General features: G+C 36.0%; 1 protein-coding gene across 1 annotated transcript; it reads right to left on the bottom strand.

Annotated features, from left to right (window-relative positions):
- Positions 1–8224: 8224 nt before the first annotated feature.
- On the bottom strand, positions 8225–8811 carry LOC131933264 (M-phase phosphoprotein 6-like; the record flags this gene model as incomplete). The annotated part of the gene is made up of 1 exon (XM_059290050.1): positions 8225–8811. A coding segment is annotated over exon 1 (484 nt), but the record flags the coding sequence as incomplete, so codon positions are not given.
- Between the last annotated feature and the right edge of the window lie 13968 nt (positions 8812–22779).

Below are 22779 nucleotides of genomic sequence, written 5' to 3'. Positions count from 1 at the left end.
TATTGTCCGTAAAAAAGAAAAACACAAATGAACAGCTTCTAAAGTCAATTGGGATAGTCCTATAAACATATTACTTGATTACTAATTTATTATTCTGGTGAAACGTGTATTTTTTAATGAATTAATATTAATTCATATTTAAAGCTATTTATTTTGAATAACAAATAAAATTTATTTACCTAATCCTAATCAAATACCAGATATTGAAATAAAAAAGTTAGTGGCTCTTTAAAAACTGGGAAATTTTGTAAATTGTAACTTTTAGCTCTTCCATAGTAAAAGGTTGTCAACCCTGAGTTAGAAGTTTGTTCTTTTAATATTGACAATACCACGCCATCCCTGCATTTTTATTATCTTAACTCCAAATTTTTATTAAATCTCTACAAACTTAGCATTGAATACTGCTATGGTGTTTCTATATTTAAATTTGAGTTAATAAAATTATATAAGTCTTGAAATATATATTTAAAAATAATTTTAGAAAATTAATAGATTTAATTTGTATTTTGAAGAAAAAACCAAATAATTATATCTTTTTAATTTTGTTCATTTTGAATTTCTTAACATTTTGTAGTACTTTTGTAATCAAATACTAGGTATTTTCCCTTTAATTTTTATTTAACGTAGGAGGCTAAAGCAATTTAAGGGCATGTAAGTAGGTCACCAGCTCTCTATTTTCGTACTTGCCAGCTACTAGATCTATATTTCAAACCAAATATTAACACTTTTAAAATTAAATCGGTAAAAAATGAATAAGGGGTCATCCATAAATGACGTCACGCTTTTTGGGACGATTTTTACCTCCCCCCTCCCCTCCTTCACACGTCGTCACAAAAGCCAGACCCCCCCCCCCCTAAAATGACGTCCACCTTAACCTACAACCCCTCTCAAATTGCAGTTGAATTTTTTTAAAACATCGATATTTTTCCAAAATCTTGTCTAAACTATTACAATTTATTAAACAGTTATATAAAACGCGAAATAACGTCTAAAATTCGTTTTTAACATTGCTTTTTTATAATGCAAAAATGTGACGTCGCAACATCTAATTCCCCCCCCCCCCTCCCCCTCATCACACATCGTCACAAAATTACGGACCCCCCTCCCCCCTACGAGTGTGACGTCATTTATGGATGACCCCTAAGTAGAAAATTACTTCCGTTATGATTAAGTTATTTAAAATCTTAAACATGGTAATTGTAGGTGTAGGCTAGCTTAAAAGAAAATATAGTCTACAGTAAATTGTGATTTTTTAAAATTAAGGGTACAGTATGTTATTATTTATTCAAATCCCAACACGTTTCCAAAACGCAGTTACAATGTAAATATAATATTATTACTCTAAGCCTACAGGTACCTAATTTGATTCTAATATTAGTAAAAATTTAAGCGAGAGAGACAGAGACTTACAAGCTCAGTGTTAATTTCAAAATATTTGTTTATATGATGCTAGTTAAAAACTTTTGAAATCTTTTAAATAGTTATATATATATATATATATATATATATATATATATATATATATATATAATATATATATATATCAAACAAGTTTTGAATCGAGTGGTTGTTCTTTGTTTCCGCTCGTGGTTCGTTTTCAAACAAGTAACGGTGAGTTTATTTAGATTTTAATTCAGAATTGCAACACAAAAATTCTTTTTTCCATAAGGATAGAGGTTAGATGCAGTGGCGTAGCGAGGTCGGGTGACACCCGGTGCGGCACTTAATGGTGTCACCCCCCCCCCCCCCCCAGAGGCGTAGCGACCCTTCCCGGGGACAGACTTTCAATTTTCGATTTGCATCCCCCTCCGTCAAACTTTGGATTTGCACCCCCGCCCCTCAAACTTTCGATTTATCACCTCTTAAAACGCTATTTTACACTCGAATTAATCACTTAATTAAGTGGAATTATCATTTTTCTCTATATATTTTGCTATTTTTTGCCTTGGCGTCACCCCCATAAATGGTGACAACCGGTGCGGTCCACACCCCCCGCTCCCCCCCCCCCCCTAGCTACGAGTCCGGTTAGATGTCATTTATTTATGACGTACACAAAAAATTCGGACTTGAAATCCCCTCCCCTACTTGTCCACATGCGTATTTGTATACTGTATTACCGAAGAGGTGCTATTTTTATTTGAAGTGGGGGGGGGGGGGGGGGGGGGAGGGTGTCGTTCATAAACGACGTCACACTCCGGAGGGACGGGAGGACGGTTTCAGAAAGTGTGACGACACACTTGACAATAATTTTAGAAACTGACTGTTGTTTCACGTTGATATTTATAAAAAATGTAAATAACAATTAAAATAGACCACTAAACGCCGAACAAGCTTAGTAAATTTTAAAAATGCTTTTTAAAAATTATATTTTTGAGGGGGGGGGGGGTGTTAGGTTGAGGTGTAACGTCCTTTTTAGGTGTTGGATCCTGCATTTTGTGACGATGTGTGACGTTTTGCGGAGAGGAGGCGATAAAATCAATCAAAATAATGACATCGATAATGATTTGAATGACCCTAGCATAGGTATAAATACCGTGTTTTATTTACACGCTCGGATGACTTTTTTTTTTTAATCACGAAACTGTCGTCCATTTTGCTTTTTAATGCAGGATTCGAGTTTTATGTTTGTTTTAAAAATGTAAGTACTTCGTCGTTAAATTCATCATGTGGTTGTAGTTGTTGTTGTTGTTTGAGTGTGTAACCCTCCAGGTCTCTGAGCCATATAGAATTGTCCACATTAAAATCAGCTTCCTTAACCATAATTATGTCATGTTTTTAATCGTTATGGTCCTTAAGAAAATTTCTAGGCCCCCCACCCCCTACGACATGCATCGTTAGAATTTATCTAAACCTCCCCTTCCACTAGGTAAGTTGCATTATTATGGACAAGTTATGAAAAAAAATAATTAATGTAAACGAAACTAAATATCGATTCGACAACAGCTTTTGTTTTTTGAAATAACCAGGTGAGGCAAACTGCACACGCTAGGGCGCACGTGCGAACGGGTAAAAAAAAGATAATTGTTGCTCTCGGTGGTTGAGCCAGTAGTCGTTGACAGTGGGGCTGGTTGACTGGGATGTTACGGGAGCTACACAGGTGATGCGTGGCAGCTGACAGGTGGTCTTCTGTAACAGGTGGATGCTGGTTGTGTCAAGTGGTGGCTGACGTTGGATGGTGTATGTGTAGATGGGAGGAGCTGAATTGGAATGGGATTGGCCGTGCAAGAAAAATTAGGCCTATGTATATATATATATATATATATATATATATATATATATATATATATATATATATATATATATATATATATATATATATATAATATATATATATATATATATATATACATACATAATCTGTAAAAGAAAAAAAATACACGATCCAATTTGTCTGGATAACGTAACAAATAAACAACTTAAAACGTAAACTTTCTAAACAAAATAATTATTCTAAATAATTAAAGGAGACAAATAAATTTCGTATATGAAAAGGTTTAACGAAAATAGAAGGAAAGATGTTAGAGCTGGGCAAGGGTTGCGGGCCGCACAGGGTGACACCATTGGGGGGGGGGTGACACCAAGGCAAAAAATGCCAAATTTTCAGAAGAAAAATGCTTTTTGCTTGTTTGCCTGTCCCATTTATAATTTTAAGTACAAATTTAGTAATCGATATAGATATATACTTTGTTTCTTGGGGGGGGGGGGAATGACACCACGAAGTGCCGCAACGGATGACACCCGACCTAGCGGCGACACTAAAAGATGTTTAAAAAATGCATCTTACAATCTCACTGTTCAGTTTAAGAAGTCGGCGCTAAAGGTATCTCGACCTTAAGTTAAATGTGAGACCAAAATTTACCATGTTTAGTTACACAGTAATCACAACAAAAAACAAGACACAGTATTAGTATATCCAATTTGACCCAACACAGACACACTAACACCAACACCCACAATCACACACACATACACATATATAAATATATATGTATCGAAATATATATCGATGGCCGTTGAGGCGGAGAGTTCTCTTTCTTTCTCTACATATCGGTTTCACGGTTACTAACGATCTTTGATATTTAACGTATTGTCTTAAGTGCGTCCTCTTCCCGCCAAAGTTTCGAGAGAACCCCTTTGAAAAATGTCTGAAAGAAACACAGACCATACAGAGGTCTTGAAAATGAAACTCAATGTCATTTTACCTGGAAAAAAAGGGAAGGGGGAGGTATGTGTGATGGTATGAGTGGCGGAGGAGGGTACTTGTCACGAAAATAATTGATGTCATTTATGGTAGAAACCCCCCCCCCCCCCAACCCCGAATTTTACTCTTCACACAAATACGTTAAACATTGGAAAATATTGTCGCCATCTTTGAAACCGGTCTTTAATTAAATAAGGGACATCGTCTGCTCATAAGCTGAAACGTGACTTCTTAATTATAGTAATTCGCCTGGTGTGTTCTGCCGCGTCAGAATGTATTAATCCGCGATTAGAGTAGTGCTGACTGAAAAGCCTAGCCAATCATTGGGCTCTTGAGTAGTCCTATCTATTTTAGGCCTAGTAGGCCTATTGCCAGTGCTCTGAAAATGTGTAATACGTCACAAGGGGAAAATACGAGTGAAGTAATAAAGGGAAATAAAAAAGAGTGCCATTGTTTTAGTGTCGACGGTCAACACAGGGACAGAACTCATGTTGGAAAATTTGGTACGTTATGATGTGAGCTATTTTGATATGTAAAAATTCCAACATTTAAATAAACAGATATCATTAAATTTATTTTAGAAACTAACATTTAATTTAAACCAGGTTTTTTTTTTTTTTTTTTTTTTTTTAAACTGCCGACCACATTTAGAATTGAAAATTTGTTATTTTATGTGAAGGTAAAATTAAAAAAAAAAGTTATGGAAGCCCTTATAAAGCTAGCCTTTAAATGCACAAAAAATAAAAACACTTCTTTTAGTTCTAGTTCAAAAAAGCGTTGACAACTATAATGTGTTAAAAGAGATCTAATTGAATTGTATATTATAAGCATCGATTTACCCCCCCCCCCCCATTCTCTTTCTCTGTCTGTGTGTACACACATACACACACACATATACATACATATATATATATATATATATATATATATATATATATATATATATATATATATATATATGTATATATATATATATATATATATATATATATATATATATATATATATATATATATATATATATATATATATATATATATATACCTTATTCACGTTAGGGAAACAAAGTCGACTGGGGATATTGTCGACCACATAATCCCACTCGATTTAAACATATATCATATGTATCTTGGTCACAAACGGGAAAAGATGATGATGATATATTACAGGCGTTTTGAGCAATGTGTATATTATTTGTATGGGGGTTAATGACTCTAGTCTACATTATGAAAGTTTGATGGTTGTAATCGTTGTAATTGTCTTATAATTAACAACTAGCCAAATTCTACCTTTGATGAAATAACTCTCCACATTCCCTATAAGCTACACCCCAGATTTAAAATGTCCTTTGAATGTCCATTAAAACTGGAACTATAGTGCTAGAGGCATCTTGATGTGTAAATTGGACTGTGGATTGTACGATGTGGTCATGTTGATGTGTAAATTGGACTGTGTGGATGGTAGGATGGGCCCAGCGCTATGCGTAAATTGGACTGGGGATTGTACGATGTGGTCATGTTGATGTGTAAATAGGACTGTGTGGATGGTACAAAACCGGCTGCCGGCTGCCTACATATGGTACGACCGGTTGATCTTTTGATCCATCCTATAGTACTACGACCAAGCTATGATTAATTGATTCGATGGTACGACCAATAAAGAAGGCAAATGTCATCGTGTGGAGGTACATCTAGTCTTGTATTGGTGCCAACGACTAAATGTAATTGGTTTCTTACACTATCAGTTCGTAAAGTCATTATGAATACAACCTGACTGGACTAATTATTTATCGATATTCGATCATACATTATTGATTAAAGCACACACACACACACGCACACACACACACACGCACGCACACACACACACACACACACACACACACACACACCGGTTTCTCCATCTATCCACTTATTTTGTTCTGTATTCTGCTGAATATACCAGGTGTGTTTTTGAATTTCTTTTCGAACAGTATCTTCTCAATTTTTCGTTCACTGTATAGATACTACAATGAATTGATATTTAGATCTAGTAAATTTAATGAAGCAGGAAATCTGTATAATGGAAGTTAACCTTCCGATTTTTTGCTAAATGAAGTAGCATGACGTATTTATGTCAAAAATGGTTTTGGGGCGTTGAGAGTGGATAGCTTTTACTAGCATGCATTTGTTTAATGCGTCAGTTTCAGAGTTTCCTCTCTTCGGGGAGGGGGGGGGGGGGGGGCTCCATCCCCCGAAGAAAGTCTACCGCCCCCCCCCCCCCCGAACGAAATGGAATTTACATAGAAAATATATACTTTTACCAGTGTCCGCCCCCCCCCCCCGAAAAAAGGGAGACCGCCCCCCCCCCCCCGAAAATATCAAGTACCCCCCCTCCCCGGAGAAAAAAGTCTGGAAGAAACACTGGTCAGTTTGCCTCGCTTTAGTATTGCTGTTTTCTTCATCGTCTATCCTCTAGTGAGGACTGATACATATTTACTTCTTTCTAACATGGAGGCTTTCATTCATTTACGATGCTTTACTTATACATAATACACAACGTCTAATAACCATTTTATTCTTTAAACCTCAAAATGCGCGTGTTATATATTTTAAAATTAAAAAGTCAAAATAGGAGGGCATGTAATTTTCAGTAGGGTTGATAATATTGTCACAGCATTTTTTTTTATTACCATCAACTTTAATGCAATCTTAAATTACAATTTTTTTGACCCTATCAGTTTACTTCTTGGCAGTCTTCTTCTTTTTAAGTTTTTTTTTACGATTTTTACCTCCCCCCCCCCCCTACCCTCCGTCACACGTCGTCACAAAAAGCCAGACCCCCCCCCCTAAAATGACGTCACACTTCAGCCTAAAACCCCCCTCAAAATTGCAGTTGAATTTTTTTTTAAAACATCGATATTTTTCTTGAATCTTGTCTGAACTCTGTCAAAATATAGTATTTTAATCAATTCCTTTTACAATTTATTAAACAGTATCTAAAACGCGAAATAACGTCTACATTTCGTTTTCTAACATTGCTTTTTTATAATGCAAAAGTGTGACGTCGCACCATCTGAACCCCCACCCCCCTCCCCCTCATCACACACCGTCACAAAATTACGGACACCCTCCCCCCTACGAGTCTGACGTTATTTATGGACGACCCCTTAGATGGGGCTTTGCGCTCTGCTTTCCTTAATTTACTATATTCTATGTTGATTAGGCGATTACGAGCCTGCTTTGCTTTCATTAGCTTGAACCTCTCAAAATCAGTCAATTCAGCCCTCCTTTGAGCTGTAGCTAGTTTCTTGGTTCAGGTGGATTGCTCCCACTTCTTTCTTACCTTTTTTTTCTCCCAAGCTTTCTGAACTATTCATGACCTAGCAGAGGGTCCAATGTTAATTGTAAACTGTAAGATGGAGTGCTTAGAAAATTTAAATCTTTGCTACCCACACCTGAGCAAGGTCCATCTACAAGAGCTCTGTTTTGGTCAGTGACATCAACTTGCCTTTAACATCTCCATGGGCAACAAATCTATTGTAGGCTAAGTTTTTTGTTGTTGTTTTTTTTTTTGCGAATGGTAGAATTTTATTGTGATGCACTCATATCATTTAAGCCCGTTAATAATATTTTACAAGATGTGGTGCGTGACAATTTGAAAATTGCATTCATCTTCTAATCTGCTGGTGATGCCACATAAACCCCCCTCAAGCACACTCAATCATCTGATCAGTGGCGTAGCGAGGTCGGGTGTCACCCGGTGCGGCACTTAATGGTGTCACCCCCCCCCCCCCCCCCCCCCAGAGGCATAGAGACCCTTCCAAGGGACAAACTTTCAAATTTTCGATTTGCACCCCCCCCCTCAAACTTTCGATTTGCACCCCCCTCAAGTTTTCGATTTGCACCCCCCCTCAAACTTTCGATTTACACCCCCCCCTCAAGTTTTCGATTTGCACCCCCCCTCGAGTTTTTCTCTATATATTTTGCTATTTTTTGCCTTGGTGTCACCCCCCTAAATGGTGTCACCCGGTGCGGTCCGCACCCCCCGCATCTGATGGTTTCATGAAAGTTTTCTTGGACCTGGGCTCTCCACTCTCGTCATTTTCAGCCACATCATTTCTGTTGCGTTTCTTCGCAAATGTCTTGGCTATTACACCCATTAGTGATGAATACCTATTGACCATTTCTTGGTCACTGACACTGTTTTGTTTTTCTATCTCTTCTGACCTCTTCGCCTCTTCTTCAGCACTTTGTAGTCGCATTATTTTCTCTATTTCAGGATTAAATCCCTGATAAGACTGTGGACCAAAACGTAGTCCTTCACAAACAACATAGCTTTGATTTTGTAGAAATAATGACCCTTTAGTTTTGTAATCTGGTATATCTAGTACCCAATGTTCATCATCAATGACTTTCTGTTGTTCCTCTTCATTTTGTTCTTTTTCTATCCTGAGGACACTTCTTTGCATGAACTTCATCTGAAGAACATTGTTAGAGAGATGAGTTCCTGCTTTCTTGGCAGTCATGGTTGTATATAATCTGAGTCGGCATGTCTATTTACAGTATCATTTTAAGACCGACAAGTCAGACCACTGCCTACGAACAACTCGTGTCGTTACGTCCGTTTCTTATTGTAGGCTAAGTTTTTTTTTTTTTTTTTTTTTTTTTTTTTTTTTTTGCCATATGTGTGTAAGTGCATTAGTGAGTTTTGTAAAAATCAGTTTTATTTTATCTAGGCATTTTGCAGAACAGAGTATGAACATGTATTAGAAACCTTCAAAGTAATTAGGACTTATTTATTATCGGAAGAATGTTAATTCATACTAGGTTGATTGTGGTTTATTTTATTAAAAAAAATAATGACATAGGTGTAAAATGAATTAAAAAGCAAATGTGTAGTTGAATCTGTATTGGTTGCTACAGAAGGTGAGCGAGGAATATCAAGTGTATGTGTAAATGACCCTCATTATGTAAAACAGATAATTCACGTGTCAACTATCAACAGTTGTCTCCCTTAGGCCTATTTCTCCTCGCGTTAAACAACACTTCTCTCCCCTTTCACCCGACCCGTTGAAACGAGTAGTTTCGCCTTTTAAAAATAAATAAACAAATACATGTTTCATGTGGTGTATTTAATACACATTGTCCAATAGTGATCCACTGCCCGCCGTGACGTCACTGACACACGGACACTGCTGTTATTTTATAGGCTCGCGTTGAGATACATAATGCAAGGGGACCTTTGAATGCGGCCTGGGACGGTATGGTAATGTGCCGGCTCAGCGCGAGCGGAGGCTTAACGATGCTTGTCGGTCGGTACCGTGACGTCGCAGCACGTGTTCTATGGAGGAGGGGGTGGAGGGTGGGTGGGGGGGAGGGAGGGAGGGATGAGCCGTGAGATAAAATAAAAAGTGTGAGTCGGCGTGGCGACCCAGAAAACAAAACTTGTCACACGGGGGCCCGATGCAGTGTGACGCGTGTGCTGGTAATTGATATGACGTGGATGCGACTACCTACTGATATGACCTGTTGTCCAGATATTATGGCATGTGTGCGACCACTAGTTCGCAGAGCCTACAGATACCTGTATGTGTATGTTTCACTATAGGTACAGTTTTTTTTTGTTGTTGTTTTTTTGTTATTGTTTATTAAATTAGCAAACCGTGTGCATTGAGATAAATATTCTTGTAACATTACAATCTAATTGGACTTAGAATCTATATGTTGAAGCGATCATTGCTGTTTATTATTGTATGATGGCTTACATTGACCGCTCGATCTTACCTGTGTTTTAAAAACAGGCGGGACAGAACCACCGGTATCAGGTGTACATCAGCATGGCAACAACGTCGTGTCCGTTAAAGTGCGGTGGATTTTCGTTTTCTTGGTGGTGTTTCCGGTAGAGAATCTTCTGTATTTTCTACTGCGAGTTATGTAGTAGAGCTAGTTATAATGTTTATACTACTAGTTATGTAGAGATAGTTATAATGTTTATACTGCCAGTTATGTAGATATAGATAGTTGTAAGGTTTATAATTCTAGTTATGTAGAGATAGTTAAAAGGTTTAAAGCTCTAGTTATATAGAGATAATTATAAGGTTTACACCGCTAGTTATGTAGAGATAGTTATGTTTTAAACCGCTAGTTATGTAGAGCTAGATCTAGTTATAATGTTTATACTGCTAGTTACGTAAGATAGTTATAAGGTTTATACTGCTTTTCTAGTTACGTAGAGATAGTTATACGGTTTATAATATAGAGATAGTTATGTTTTAAACTGCTAGTTATGTAGAGATAGTTATAAGGTTTATACTGCTTTTCTAGTTACGTAGAGATAGTTATACACTTATAAGGTTTATAATATAGAGATAGTTATGTTTTAAACTGCTAGTTACGTAAAGATAGTTATAAGGTTTATACTACTGGTTATGTTTTTAACTGCTGCTGTAAGGATATATGTTTTCCATATGTTTCAATGTGTTTGTGTTTAGGTTTTATACTACTAGTAAAGTAGATAGCTTGAACTGTTATACCTCTAGTGGAGTAGATATCTAGTTCTAAGTGTTTTTACTCTGGTAAAAAACAGCATTTTTCAAGGTTTTTGTTTTAGATTTATTTAGTAATTTTAAAGACATTAAAATTTTAAATCTTTGTTGTAAGCAATTTTGGAAATATAATATAATATTATTTTATATTATATATATATATATATATATGAACATTAGTCTTAAATTAATTAGAAAATTAAAAGAGGATGGTGAGAAAGTTTCTGAAATAAACTTTACCACCGCAATGTTTATTTTGATATGGTGCTATTGTTTCACTTAACATTATTCTACTTACAAATCTAAGAAGCATCAATGTCCCATATACGTCAATACCCTATCTATATAATATGTTATATAAATCTTCTCTCTCAACTTAAAACAATTTCCCGATAATAAATATTTTTTTAAACTATAAATAAATGATACCAATTAATAAAGCCCTCCACGCTTCAATGATTACAAGTGCATCTTAAATTTCATGTCTTTAAGACTTTGTTTTTTAAATAACCGTGTTCGTTTTCCTTTAGTTCAATGTCGTCTCTGGTTATTAGAGATGTGGAAACATTATTTGTAAAGATCTTTTGTAACTTAATTTAAGTTGCATAAAAGAGAAACGGTCTAATTGTAGGTACTTAATTTTTTTTAGTAGTTTAAAGTTTTCTTCTTCATTCTTTTTCCCGTTCGTGCCTAAGACACATGGGGCAGATAAAGTAGAGTTCACCTGTTTCAGTGACCTCGGCATATGAATGGATAATGAGTTTCAAGTGTAATTTAAAAAAAAATTCTCGCTTCTAGTAACAGTTTCCTGAACTATAAATAATGTATTAGTGACAAAGTGGAGATAAAGCTGTATGTTTGTCACGTTAGAGTAGTCTTCCAGGATTTGCCTTTTATTTTTACAACTCTATGAACTTTAACCTGGTAACAATGCCACCGTGGATTAAGTTAAAGCTAAATAATATTTATAAATATATATATATTTATAAATTTTTTTACCGCCCCCCCCCCGAACGAAATGAAATTTATATAATTTATATAGAAAATATATACTTTTAACAGTGTCCGCCCCCCCCCCCCCCGAAGAAAGTCTCCCGCCCCCCCCCCCCCGAAAATTTCAAGTGCCCCCCCCCCCGGAGAAAAAAGTCTGGAAGAAACACTGCAACAGAGGCTTTGGCAAGGTGCTTTCATATGAGGGGTTACCCCACCCCCCTCTCCAACACCCAGTTGCCTACGCCACTGATCTTTATTATACCAGTCTATTCTAATGTATGTCGTCATTTCGCACCAGTTCGACAAAATATTTTGAAAATCGTCAAAAACTGTATACTGTCACACTTCTCTACCGCCTACAATAGTAAATATAACGTTAGTTTAACTATTCGCGATATCATCTGAAATTATATTGTAGGCTACGCAACCTGTTTTTAACTTTATTCACGGCTCTTTGATGGGTAAACGATAACTAGTGAACAGTTCAGCACATGTGTATTTCATAAATTTTTATTTATTAATTAAGAGGATAAAATTAAATTCTTTTGATATAATACTTTTTCCCACCACTATTTTATTATTTCCTGGTGGGTTAAGAGAACCCTCCCTAACATTTTGACCCATAACCCCTGCCCTCGTCTAATCCCCCGCCTCCCACAACTTTAGAACCAATGATGTAAGTGAAGATGTCACCCCGCACAATTGGCCAGATAAAACAACCAGAAACTGGCCAGAAGTTGGTTCATTGATTAGCTTTCAGTGCCGAGACCGAGAGGGTCTTCTGATATTAATCATTGCCAATAAACACACGGCCAGAGAGGGAAAGGTTAGGATAAACACATGACACATGTGTACGGCGGGGGTGGGGGCGGGGGAATACTGCTAGACACAGAGGAGTTGTAAATAATACTATACGTCTAAAACGATCTAGTAGAAAAAAATATTCCAACAACATTCGCCATTCTATTTATTGCTCTACATGAGGTTCTATAAGTAATGTTTTTCTTCATAAAGATGATACTTTTTTTTTGTCTTTCAAGTAACTTCTGTTGTAAGATCTTATACTTAAGAGAGAGTGGACAAGTTTAATCTGTATGGAGGAAATTATTACTTTTCATTACAATAGCATAGAGCTATATGAAAGAAAGTTTTAACTGTTAAGTTAACCATACAGGTCAATATCAAAATAATTTTCACCTAACGTTTTACTTCGTTCTTAATTAATTTTAATTTTGGAGGATATAACCTCCAACACAATTAAGCATAACGTGTCAATATGCCATAAGCCTCGTTGACTGAGACTTAAGTTTGCTTTTCTTTCTGGATTTGCTTCCATAGCAAGGCAGCAGTTGTTTGGTTTTAGAGTTGTCTCTCCTAGATGGGTTGGTTAAAATCCATGTCCTTCCCAAATCCTTTTATCGAGGTAGTAATTTAACGAGAGTATGGATGTCATGTAGTCTAAGATTGTAACTTCTGAAATTGATTTGTCATGTTAGTGATCAAATGGTGCTAATCTGACAAAACGTGTCTTGATTTGACTGTCTTAACGCAGATACAGAGGCGTAGCGACACTTCCCGGGATAAACTTTCAATTTGGCGCCCCCCCCCCCTCGGGAGCAACTTTTCAATTTTCAATTTGCACCCCGCTCAAACTTTCGATTTGCACCCCCCCCCCCCCTCAAACTTTCGCTTTGCACCCCACCCTCATGCAAATATGCAGCTAAAATACTATTTTTTGTTTTTTCCAACCCATTTTGGCTCCCCCTAAAGTACCCCCCCCCCCCCTCGCTACGCCTCTGAGCAGATATCATTTTGAAAAGGTCGGCTATCATCTATTGTTAAGATAAATGTCTTCTTTGATTGTCCATTTTAAGTGTCAGAATCCTATGCAGAGAGGAAAAAAATCTTTTAAAATAATTGTTCCTTTTATGTGTCGGCATATGTGAGGAAGGTCTTGTAAAATGTCGTGTTTAATTTTATTAAAATATTCTGTCCAGCTGTCCTCATATGTCCTGTCTGACTGTCATGAGATGTCCTATTGAGCTGTCCTATAATGTCATAAAAACTTTTTTTCCCTGTACTACTGTATTAAAATGTCCTTTGAAAAATTATGTATATCTTTTTCGCTTCTCCTTAAAATCCTATGACAAGATAAAGTACCAATTCTTGCTATAGAACGGACTAGGGGTGGGTCGGTGCGAGGTGGGTGGGGGTGGGTATCAAATAAAGCAACAGTTGGGGTCGGTGTGCCCCACATTCTATATCTCCCATCCACTTAAATAATTAGTGACACGCTTGGCTATGCAGTGCTGCTGAAATACATTAAAACACGGAGAGGATTGAGAGTCATGAAGTGTATTTGACTCATCGCAGTGTATCTTGAATTAAGCCCCATGCCAGTGCGTCCCTAGTTATTTCCCTTATCAGTGAGTCCAGGAGTTATGTCCCTTGCCAGTATAGAGTGTCATCATACGGATAGCTCACCTTTACTTGTTACTGTGTGGATGGTTGAAACACGTGTGTAAGTCAGGTTATTCTGATGTAAAGTTATGCAAATGTTAAATAGTGTGCCGGGTGTGTTTATTGCTGTAGTCTAGTCTGTAGGGGTTGGTCACAGCGGGGTTTTGTTAATGGTAATTGGTGGCGGTGGTAGGGGCTGGTGGTGGTGATGGGGGTGTTTGGGTGGGGTCGCGATGGTGGTAGCGGATGGTGGTGATGGTGATGATGGTGGGAGGGGGTTGTGTGGGGATGGTAGTAGTGGTTATTGTTGTGTGGGTGGTAGTGGTTGGGGTGGTAGGGTGGTTGTTGTGGGGATGGTTGATGGTGGTATGTGGTGGTTGTGGAGTGTTTGGGGGTGGTGATAATGGGAAGGGGTGGTGGGGTTCGTGGCGATGGTAAGTGGTGGTGGTTGGTGGTGGTGATGGTATGTATTGGTGGTAGGTGGTGGTGATGATGAAGTTGGTGGTGGTGGTGGTGGATCGTGTTGAAGGGGATGGTGTCTTAGCGTAGGTGTCTTGTTTTCATCATTATCCACCGAGGTCTGATCCGCGTCTAACTCTAGTTGAGGGGTACAACCTCAGTTTAGCGTAGTACACTATAGAATCAATCCATACAATAGGTAAAAGAAACAGATGAACTCTGATAGCTGTTCAAAAATACCGCCGGGTCTAAATAAAAAAATTTATGCTCAACAACCGACCCTAATCTCCCACTATTTGAACCTATTTACAAATGCGAAATTAATTAGCCATAAAAATAACAATGCTCCAATATACAATATTATGAAACCCAAAGCTGTGTGTTAGGTCAACTGGTGTGTAGCTGGTGTGTTTGTGTTGCTTTTAAAATAACAATTTAGCGACCCACAGTATTGAAATTACCCGGATGTTATTGATTCTTTTCCATTTTGAAAACCTGGGCAATGTGATATTCAGCGTGTGTCTAATGATCTGGTATCATCAGTACAGACTGGGGGATGGGAAATTTATGACTTGACGCCGAGAAGATGGTGAAAATATGTGGCGGAGTTGGTGCAGAGGAGGAAATATGGAGGAGTTTTTAGGGGAGGATTAGTGGTTGTACGTTGGATGTGGTTGTGGATCGGGGTACTTTGATTTGATATGTTGTGTTTGTAATGTTCTGTGAAGTATTTTTTTGTGTTCGGTTGTGTTGAAATGTGTTGTGTTAAAAGTGTGTTGTGTTTGGATGTATCGTAAAGATATGAAATGTGTTGTGCTAAGGTGTGTTGTGTTTAGATGTATTGTAATGTGTTATGGTAATGTGTGTTGTGTTAGGATGTATCGTAATGATATCTTATGTGTTGTATCGGAATGTGTTGTGTTTAGGTGTGTTTTATTTGAATATCTACTATACGAATGTATCGGTTTCTAGTACAAAACACTTTATAAACTATACGCATTGTTGTACCTAAGACACGGCCATGAAGGATTACATATATTAATTAATGTAATTAGTGACAAACATAACAAAAAGCTGCAAACTTAAATGTAATGAATATTAGTGTTGACTCTAACTCGAGAATATTCTCAACAAACTGATGAATTTATAACCACAGTCAGTTCTTGAGAGCTCGAGGTATAATTAAGGTGTTAGTGTAATTATCATGGAAGTCATTAGTTAGTCTCAATTTTATTTTACTCGGAAAAAGACAAAAATACATTTAACAGTATTACTTTTCATCTACGAATAGTCAGTTAATGTTTTTTTAACAATGATGTGTTAAGCTAGAACTCGCATCTTGTATCGTTGAACATTTCCTTAACTCGTCTTTGTGTTCACAGATTCTCACAACTTAACAAGGGATACATTAGATAAAAGCTGTAAGAATAGTGGTGTAGGCTGAAAGGAGGAATTCTGATGATGAAAGGAGGAAGGGATTCTTGTCAAGGAATGGATTCTGGTAAAGTAAGGGATTCTGGTCAAGTAAGGGATTCTGGTCAAGTAAGAGATTCTGGTCAAGTAAGAGATTCTGGTCAAGGAATGGATTCTGGTAAAGTAAGGGATTCTGGTCAAGTAAGGGATTCTGGTCAAGTAAGAGATTCTGGTCAAGTAAGAGATTCTGGTCAAGTAAGAGATTCTGGTCAAGTAAGAGATTCTGGTCAAGTAAGGGATTCTGGTCAAGTAAGGGATTCTGGTCAAGTAAGGGATTCTGGTCAAGTAAGAGATTCTGGTCAAGTAAAGGATTCTGGTCAAGTAAGAGATTCTGGTCAAGTAAGAGATTCTGGTCAAGTAAGGGATTCTGGTCAAGTAAGAGATTCTGGTCAAGTAAGAGATTCTGGTAAAGTAAGGGATTCTGGTCAAGTAAGGGATTCTGGTCAAGTAAGGGATTCTGGTCAAGTAAGAGATTCTGGTCAAGTAAGAGATTCTGGTCAAGTAAGAGATTCTGGTCAAGTAAGAGATTCTGGTCAAGTAAGAGATTCTGGTCAAGTAAGGGATTCTGGTCAAGTAAGGGATTCTGGTCAAGTAAGGGATTCTGGTCAAGTAAGGGATTCTGGTCAAGTAAGAGATTCTGGTCAAGTAAGAGATTCTGGTCAAGTAAGAGATTCTGGTCAAGTAAGAGATTCTGGTCAAGTAAGGGATTCTGGTCAAGTAAGGGATTCTGGTCAAGTAAGGGATTCTGGTCAAGTAAGGGATTCTGGTCAAGTAAGGGATTCTGGTCAAGTAAGAGATTCTGGTCAAGTAAGGGATTCTGGTCCTGATGAAACCTGCGTAGCAGGCGACACAATCATTTGGCACTTGTGGAATAATCGTGAAGATGTCTGGGATTATACACCGGTGCCAAATAATCAGTGAAGCCATAATCATCTCAATGTTCGGCAGTGTGAAGCCATAATCATCACTCTACTAGGTTATGTCAGTTCGGCCATCTATGTGAAGCCATAATAATCTGTAAGTTGGCCATCTATATGAAGCCATTATAATTTGTAAGTTTGGCCATCTATGTTAGACCATAATCAGCTCTCTGTTCTGCCATTAGTCTCAATAATGATTAAGTATTCAATACTGTTCTGATATCAATGTAGTTACTGGTAAGTAAAATAACAATGATTTATGTATAAGTTTTGTGATTTCAGACAAATATAATTGGTAAGTTTGTGTGTTTATATTTATAAAGTTCATGTGGTGTAGCTTTAAAAGAAATCCTTAACTTGTTATGTTTGATATTTTCACTGTGTTTCACTGTTTCAGTTGCCAATGAAATTCTCCTGATACAAACTGTGGTATCTGCTTCTTAAACAGTGGACACAATGTGATGCATGGCGTCATGATACACGGCGTGAGACTAGCGATATACAGCGTGATACATGAACTCGTTGTTACAGTGGTGAACTAAATGTTCAAACGCCGCACCCCCCCCCCCCCCCCCACTCTGAGTATCAGTCTTATTTAATTATGTTCTGAATTCTGTTCAATGAAGATTATCTTTTAACGTTTACAGCAATACAAAATTATAAATTAAAACAACGATCTCCAACGTTGATTCGAGCGTAACTCTTTAGACAGAAAAAATGACTATACTTTTATTTCGATTACTTCCCTTGTATGTTATAACCTTGAATGCTCGTCCTATGTAAAATAGATACATTCAATTGCGATCGGTTGGGCAGGCACCACCGTTGATTTTTCTCATAATTTATATAGTTTTTATTCAGAAGAGCAAAACATTTCACAAAATAGAACTATAGCTGGTTGTGGTAAACGTTTTCATTGTACATTTTCTGTATACAAACGCAATTGGTTAAGGGATAATTGATTGATTGATATAAACAACTATAATTGGTTTGTGATAGTAATTTTTTACTAATCATTTCAATCTAATGTTGATCATACTAAAATAGCACACGGCGTGGTTTAAAATGTCTGGTTGTATAAACTTTGTTTTTTGGAGATGTTTTACAGATTGATGCTGCTCGTGAAAGACAAGTAAAGTTCCCTTTTCGAAGCTGACGGTCCATGGAGCAAGTGAAGTAGAGTTCACCTGTTTCTGTAACCTCGGCATATGGAGGGATAATATGGTCAGCGCTATGTCCAGATGACTTTACTTTCTCTAACTTAGGTCAGGCACCCATCAGAGCTGGTTTAACTCAGAGACGTTCTACTGACATAAACAAGAATTCGAACTCGAGACTTTCGGGCTAGCAGTCTAGCGCCCCACCGCCTGGCCACGCCGTCCCGTTATAAACATATTATGTTGGTCAACAGGGCTCACATTACGGAGGATGTGGAGGGACATAGGCTAGTACTAGATCATAACAACTTGAGGTCACGTGACAGCTGCTTATGTCACGTGGTGGCTCTAAGCCCTGCTCACCACATGTCCTGATTATGTGCAGGTAAATAGGTGACGTGATGAACGACATTAAGACTTTAACAACATGAACAATATGCAAAACATGGACCACATTAAGAACATTTAAAAACATTGAAAAACATACCAGCGTTAGAACAAATTCAGCATTAACAATATTAACAGCACCAACAACATTAAAAAAAAATACATCTACAACATGAAATACAACAAGATCAACAACATCAACAACATAAGAATCTTTAACAACATTAAGAATAACACCAATGTCAACGATATTCACAACATCAACAGCATTAACAACTGCATCTACAGCATGAAAAAAACAACAACATCAACAACACAAATACCATTAAAATATGAAGAACGTAAGAAACGTTGAAAACATCTAGCATTAAGAACAACACCAACGTCAATATTACTCAGCGTATTAGGAACATTAACAGCTACATCAACAACATTAACAGCAACATCAACAACATGAAAGACAGCAACATTAACAACATGAAAGACAGAAACATCAACAACATGAAAGACAGCAACACCAACAACATGAAAGACAGCAACATCAACAACATGAAAGACAGAAACATCAACAACATGAAAGACAGAAACATCAACAACATGAAAGACAGCAACATCAACAACATGAAAGACAGCAACATCAACAACATGAAAGACAGCAACATCAACAACATGAAAGACAGCGACATCAACAACATTAACAGCAACATCAACAACATGAAAGACAGCAACATCAACAACATGAAAGACAGCAACATCAACAACATGAAAGACAGCGACATCAACAACATTAACAGCAACAACATCAACAACATGAAAGACAGCAACATCAACAACATGAAAGACAGCAACATCAACAACATGAAAGACAGCGACATCAACAACATTAACAGCAACAACATCAACAACATGAAAGACAGCGACATCAACAACATTAACAGCAACATCAACAACATGAAAGACAGCAACATCAACAACACGAATAACATTAACAACATGACAAGAAACTAAATGTGGATGAAAATAAAAACCCGCTAAACCTTGAGAGAAAATAAATGTATTTTAATGATGAGATGTTTGGATGGTGTACACAATGTGTACATCAGATACATCATAGGATGTGTTTGTACGAGATATGTGAACACGTTCTATAACAAAATCATACATATGATACATGAAATAGATTCATCATACACATTTGTATGACATATGTGCAACAGATTTATAACACACTATTGTGTGAGATACTTGAAAGAGACTTGATGACACCCACTTGTATGACATATGTGCAACATTTATAAAACATATTCATATGTAATATTTGAGACAGACTTATGAAATGTATGTATTATGCGAAACAATTATATCCCACACATGTGAATGTATGTGATATGTTGAAACAGTTTATCACAATGAAGCTAACCCATGATCAGTAACAATAAAAAATTAACTTCTGTTCTGATTTAATATAAAAGTTAAGTTATCAGAACATTATTTTTTTAACATCAATTACCAAATGAAACCTAGTATTAGTCATATATCAATCACCATAAACAATTTACCCTTAATGAACATTCGAACATTCCACATTTTTGTTTCATAAAAAATGATTAAAGATCTGCCCCCATTTTTTGATAGTAGAAACAAGTCAAGTTGTTTTGCGACGTTACAATACAATCACATTTTGGTAACCAATTAGTTAGCTTCATTAATAAACGTACTGCAACCTTAATCAAGCCGATAACACACTTGTTTTAACCACCAAAGTTTAATCATTGTTGCATTTTTCTGAATGTTTGTGTGTGCGTTTACTAAAATATAAAATCGTTAGATATTGTTTAAAATTTTCGTTTTAATTTTGGTTCTCAAAAATAGGAGAAAATTTGAAAGAAAAATTTAATAAATATTGATCAAGAATGAATCAAGGCTAATCTGTTTGCGTTTTCTACAATTCAAATATAATTTTTAAAAATTTACAACTACCAATACAAGCCAGAGATTTCACAAGCTTACCTGGCAACACAGAAACTAATGTGAGATCAACAGTGGACAATGCTAGATGTTCACTTTCTTTAATGAGGTAGCTAATGAAGCAGTAATTTAAATAATATGATAACGAAAAGTATTTAATAATTAATGATTTTTTTTTTCAAATTTTTAGAAGTTTTTTTTTGGTTGAAGACTTTTTTACGGTTTAATCATAAAATCAGCGAGGGGCTATTGACAGACAACAGCTAGAGGCTATTGACAGACAAAGTAAAAACAAACAGGCGGAGGCAGACTAAAGAATTCTTGGAAAGACAGAGTGACGGGGACTGTTGGACACGGTCCACTGATAAGCGTGACGTCATTTAATCACGGACATGCAAAAACAAAATGTGTACTCTCAAGACTCTCGCTACTGGTGTGTACAGCTTTGTACACATTTGTGCATCTCCGATAGCTGGAGAATGATTTAGGTCAACTAAGTTAGACAACTAATGCAAGTGTAAACAGTAAATTTTGTTATCTCCCCTATAAAAGTTCAACCACCCAAGAAATTCACGCTTTACAAAGTATTACATATTTACCGCCCTTATACAAGAGTTAAATAAATGTACATATTTGGATTGGATAAAATTATATCTGTAAATAAAAAAGAAATTAATTATTTAAATCCAAAACAAGTTAACTTATTTCTATTTGGTTTATTCATAAACTAAAAAAGTACACGCTTTAATAGTAAATATTCTTATATAGTTGAATCTCTGTTCCATCACATTAATCGTAAAACCACAAATCGTCAACACATGTATTTGATAATTATATTAGATTGTCTGAGTCGTAAGGCAGCTGTTTTGACTCGAACACCAAACTAACAAATTACTCGCTACACAGCTATCAACTAAGTTGCCAGATTTAAAAGTAAAAAACAAAAAGAAATCACCCAAAATAAATTTATAAATCCCATCTTTTTACAAGGTTATTTACAATGTTCTTCGCTAAAGCAGTTATTGTCAGCTTTTCATAAATTTTATTTAATATCACACACATTAATACATGTTCAAATTATTACATAACTTTTTGAAAAATAAAAACTTTTTTTTAAGAGAACAATATTAGTACATGTTAAATTAATAAATATAGGCTAAGTGGGTTTCTTTTGAATCAAATATCAGAGGAATATTATTATACATCAAGAGTCGAATTTAATTCGAAAAATTAACAACACAGGAACAATAACAATGAAAATTCAATGTTCTGTAGTAATATATACATTATCTCCCTTCCTTCTTCGGAAAATGAGCTTAGCTTATACGCACCGGGGTAAAGTTAACTGGAAGATTTTTATTTTTCTCATAACAGATAAACATTTTTTAAAAATCAAACTATAGACAATCAAGTACATTATTTAAAGACAAGAACATTTCACAGCAAGCAAGTTTACATTAAAATAATAATGTAACCGATCTTTAATGAAATTTAAAGAACGATTATCCAATTATCACATTTTTAATTTAATAAAAAATATTACAATGACGATGGCAGCTACAAGCTGGAACATAACATATCAATTATCAAAAATTTACAGTCAAAAGTAAAAACATAGTAGTTGGGGTTAGGAATAAGGTTAGAAATAGCTCTAGAGTTAAGGACAGGTTTTGGACAGCGATACAAACAAAAAAATACCCTCGCATCAGTGGCGGAACTAGAAAAAAAGGGCCACCCCGCAAAAAATTTTTTTTAGGCCCCCACCCCTATAATATATAGACCTATATATATATATATATATATATATATATATATATATATATATATATATATATATATATATATATATATATATATATATATATATATACTCAAAAACAAAATGCGAACATAGGATACTCATTGCTGGCCTGTTCGTGTTTTGAGAAATACGTGGTTTTTTTTAAAAATTAAAACAAATTACAACATCATGTCATGTGTGTAAGTGCATTAGTCTGTTTTGTGTGAATCAGTTTTATATTATCTCTGCCGTAAGACCTCTATCCTCTTATCGGTCAAAAGAATATATAACATGAAAGCTTTCTGTACATAATGGTGTCTCGTGTCATGTTTATTTTTATGTTTTTTTGTATTTATATTATTAATTTTAAATACTTTTTCTTTTTATACAGTGTCATTCTTTAGTAAATAATTTATAAACAAATAACAATGAAGATAAGTAATTGCTTTTTAATT

The sequence above is a fragment of the Physella acuta genome, unplaced genomic scaffold, assembly GCF_028476545.2.
Source record: "Physella acuta isolate Inbredline_101_S28 unplaced genomic scaffold, ASM2847654v3 ptg002425l, whole genome shotgun sequence".
Taxonomy (NCBI): Eukaryota; Metazoa; Mollusca; class Gastropoda; family Physidae; genus Physella; species Physella acuta.
The sequence above is the reverse complement of the archived record's forward strand: the minus strand, read 5'-3'. Positions and strand labels throughout refer to the sequence as shown.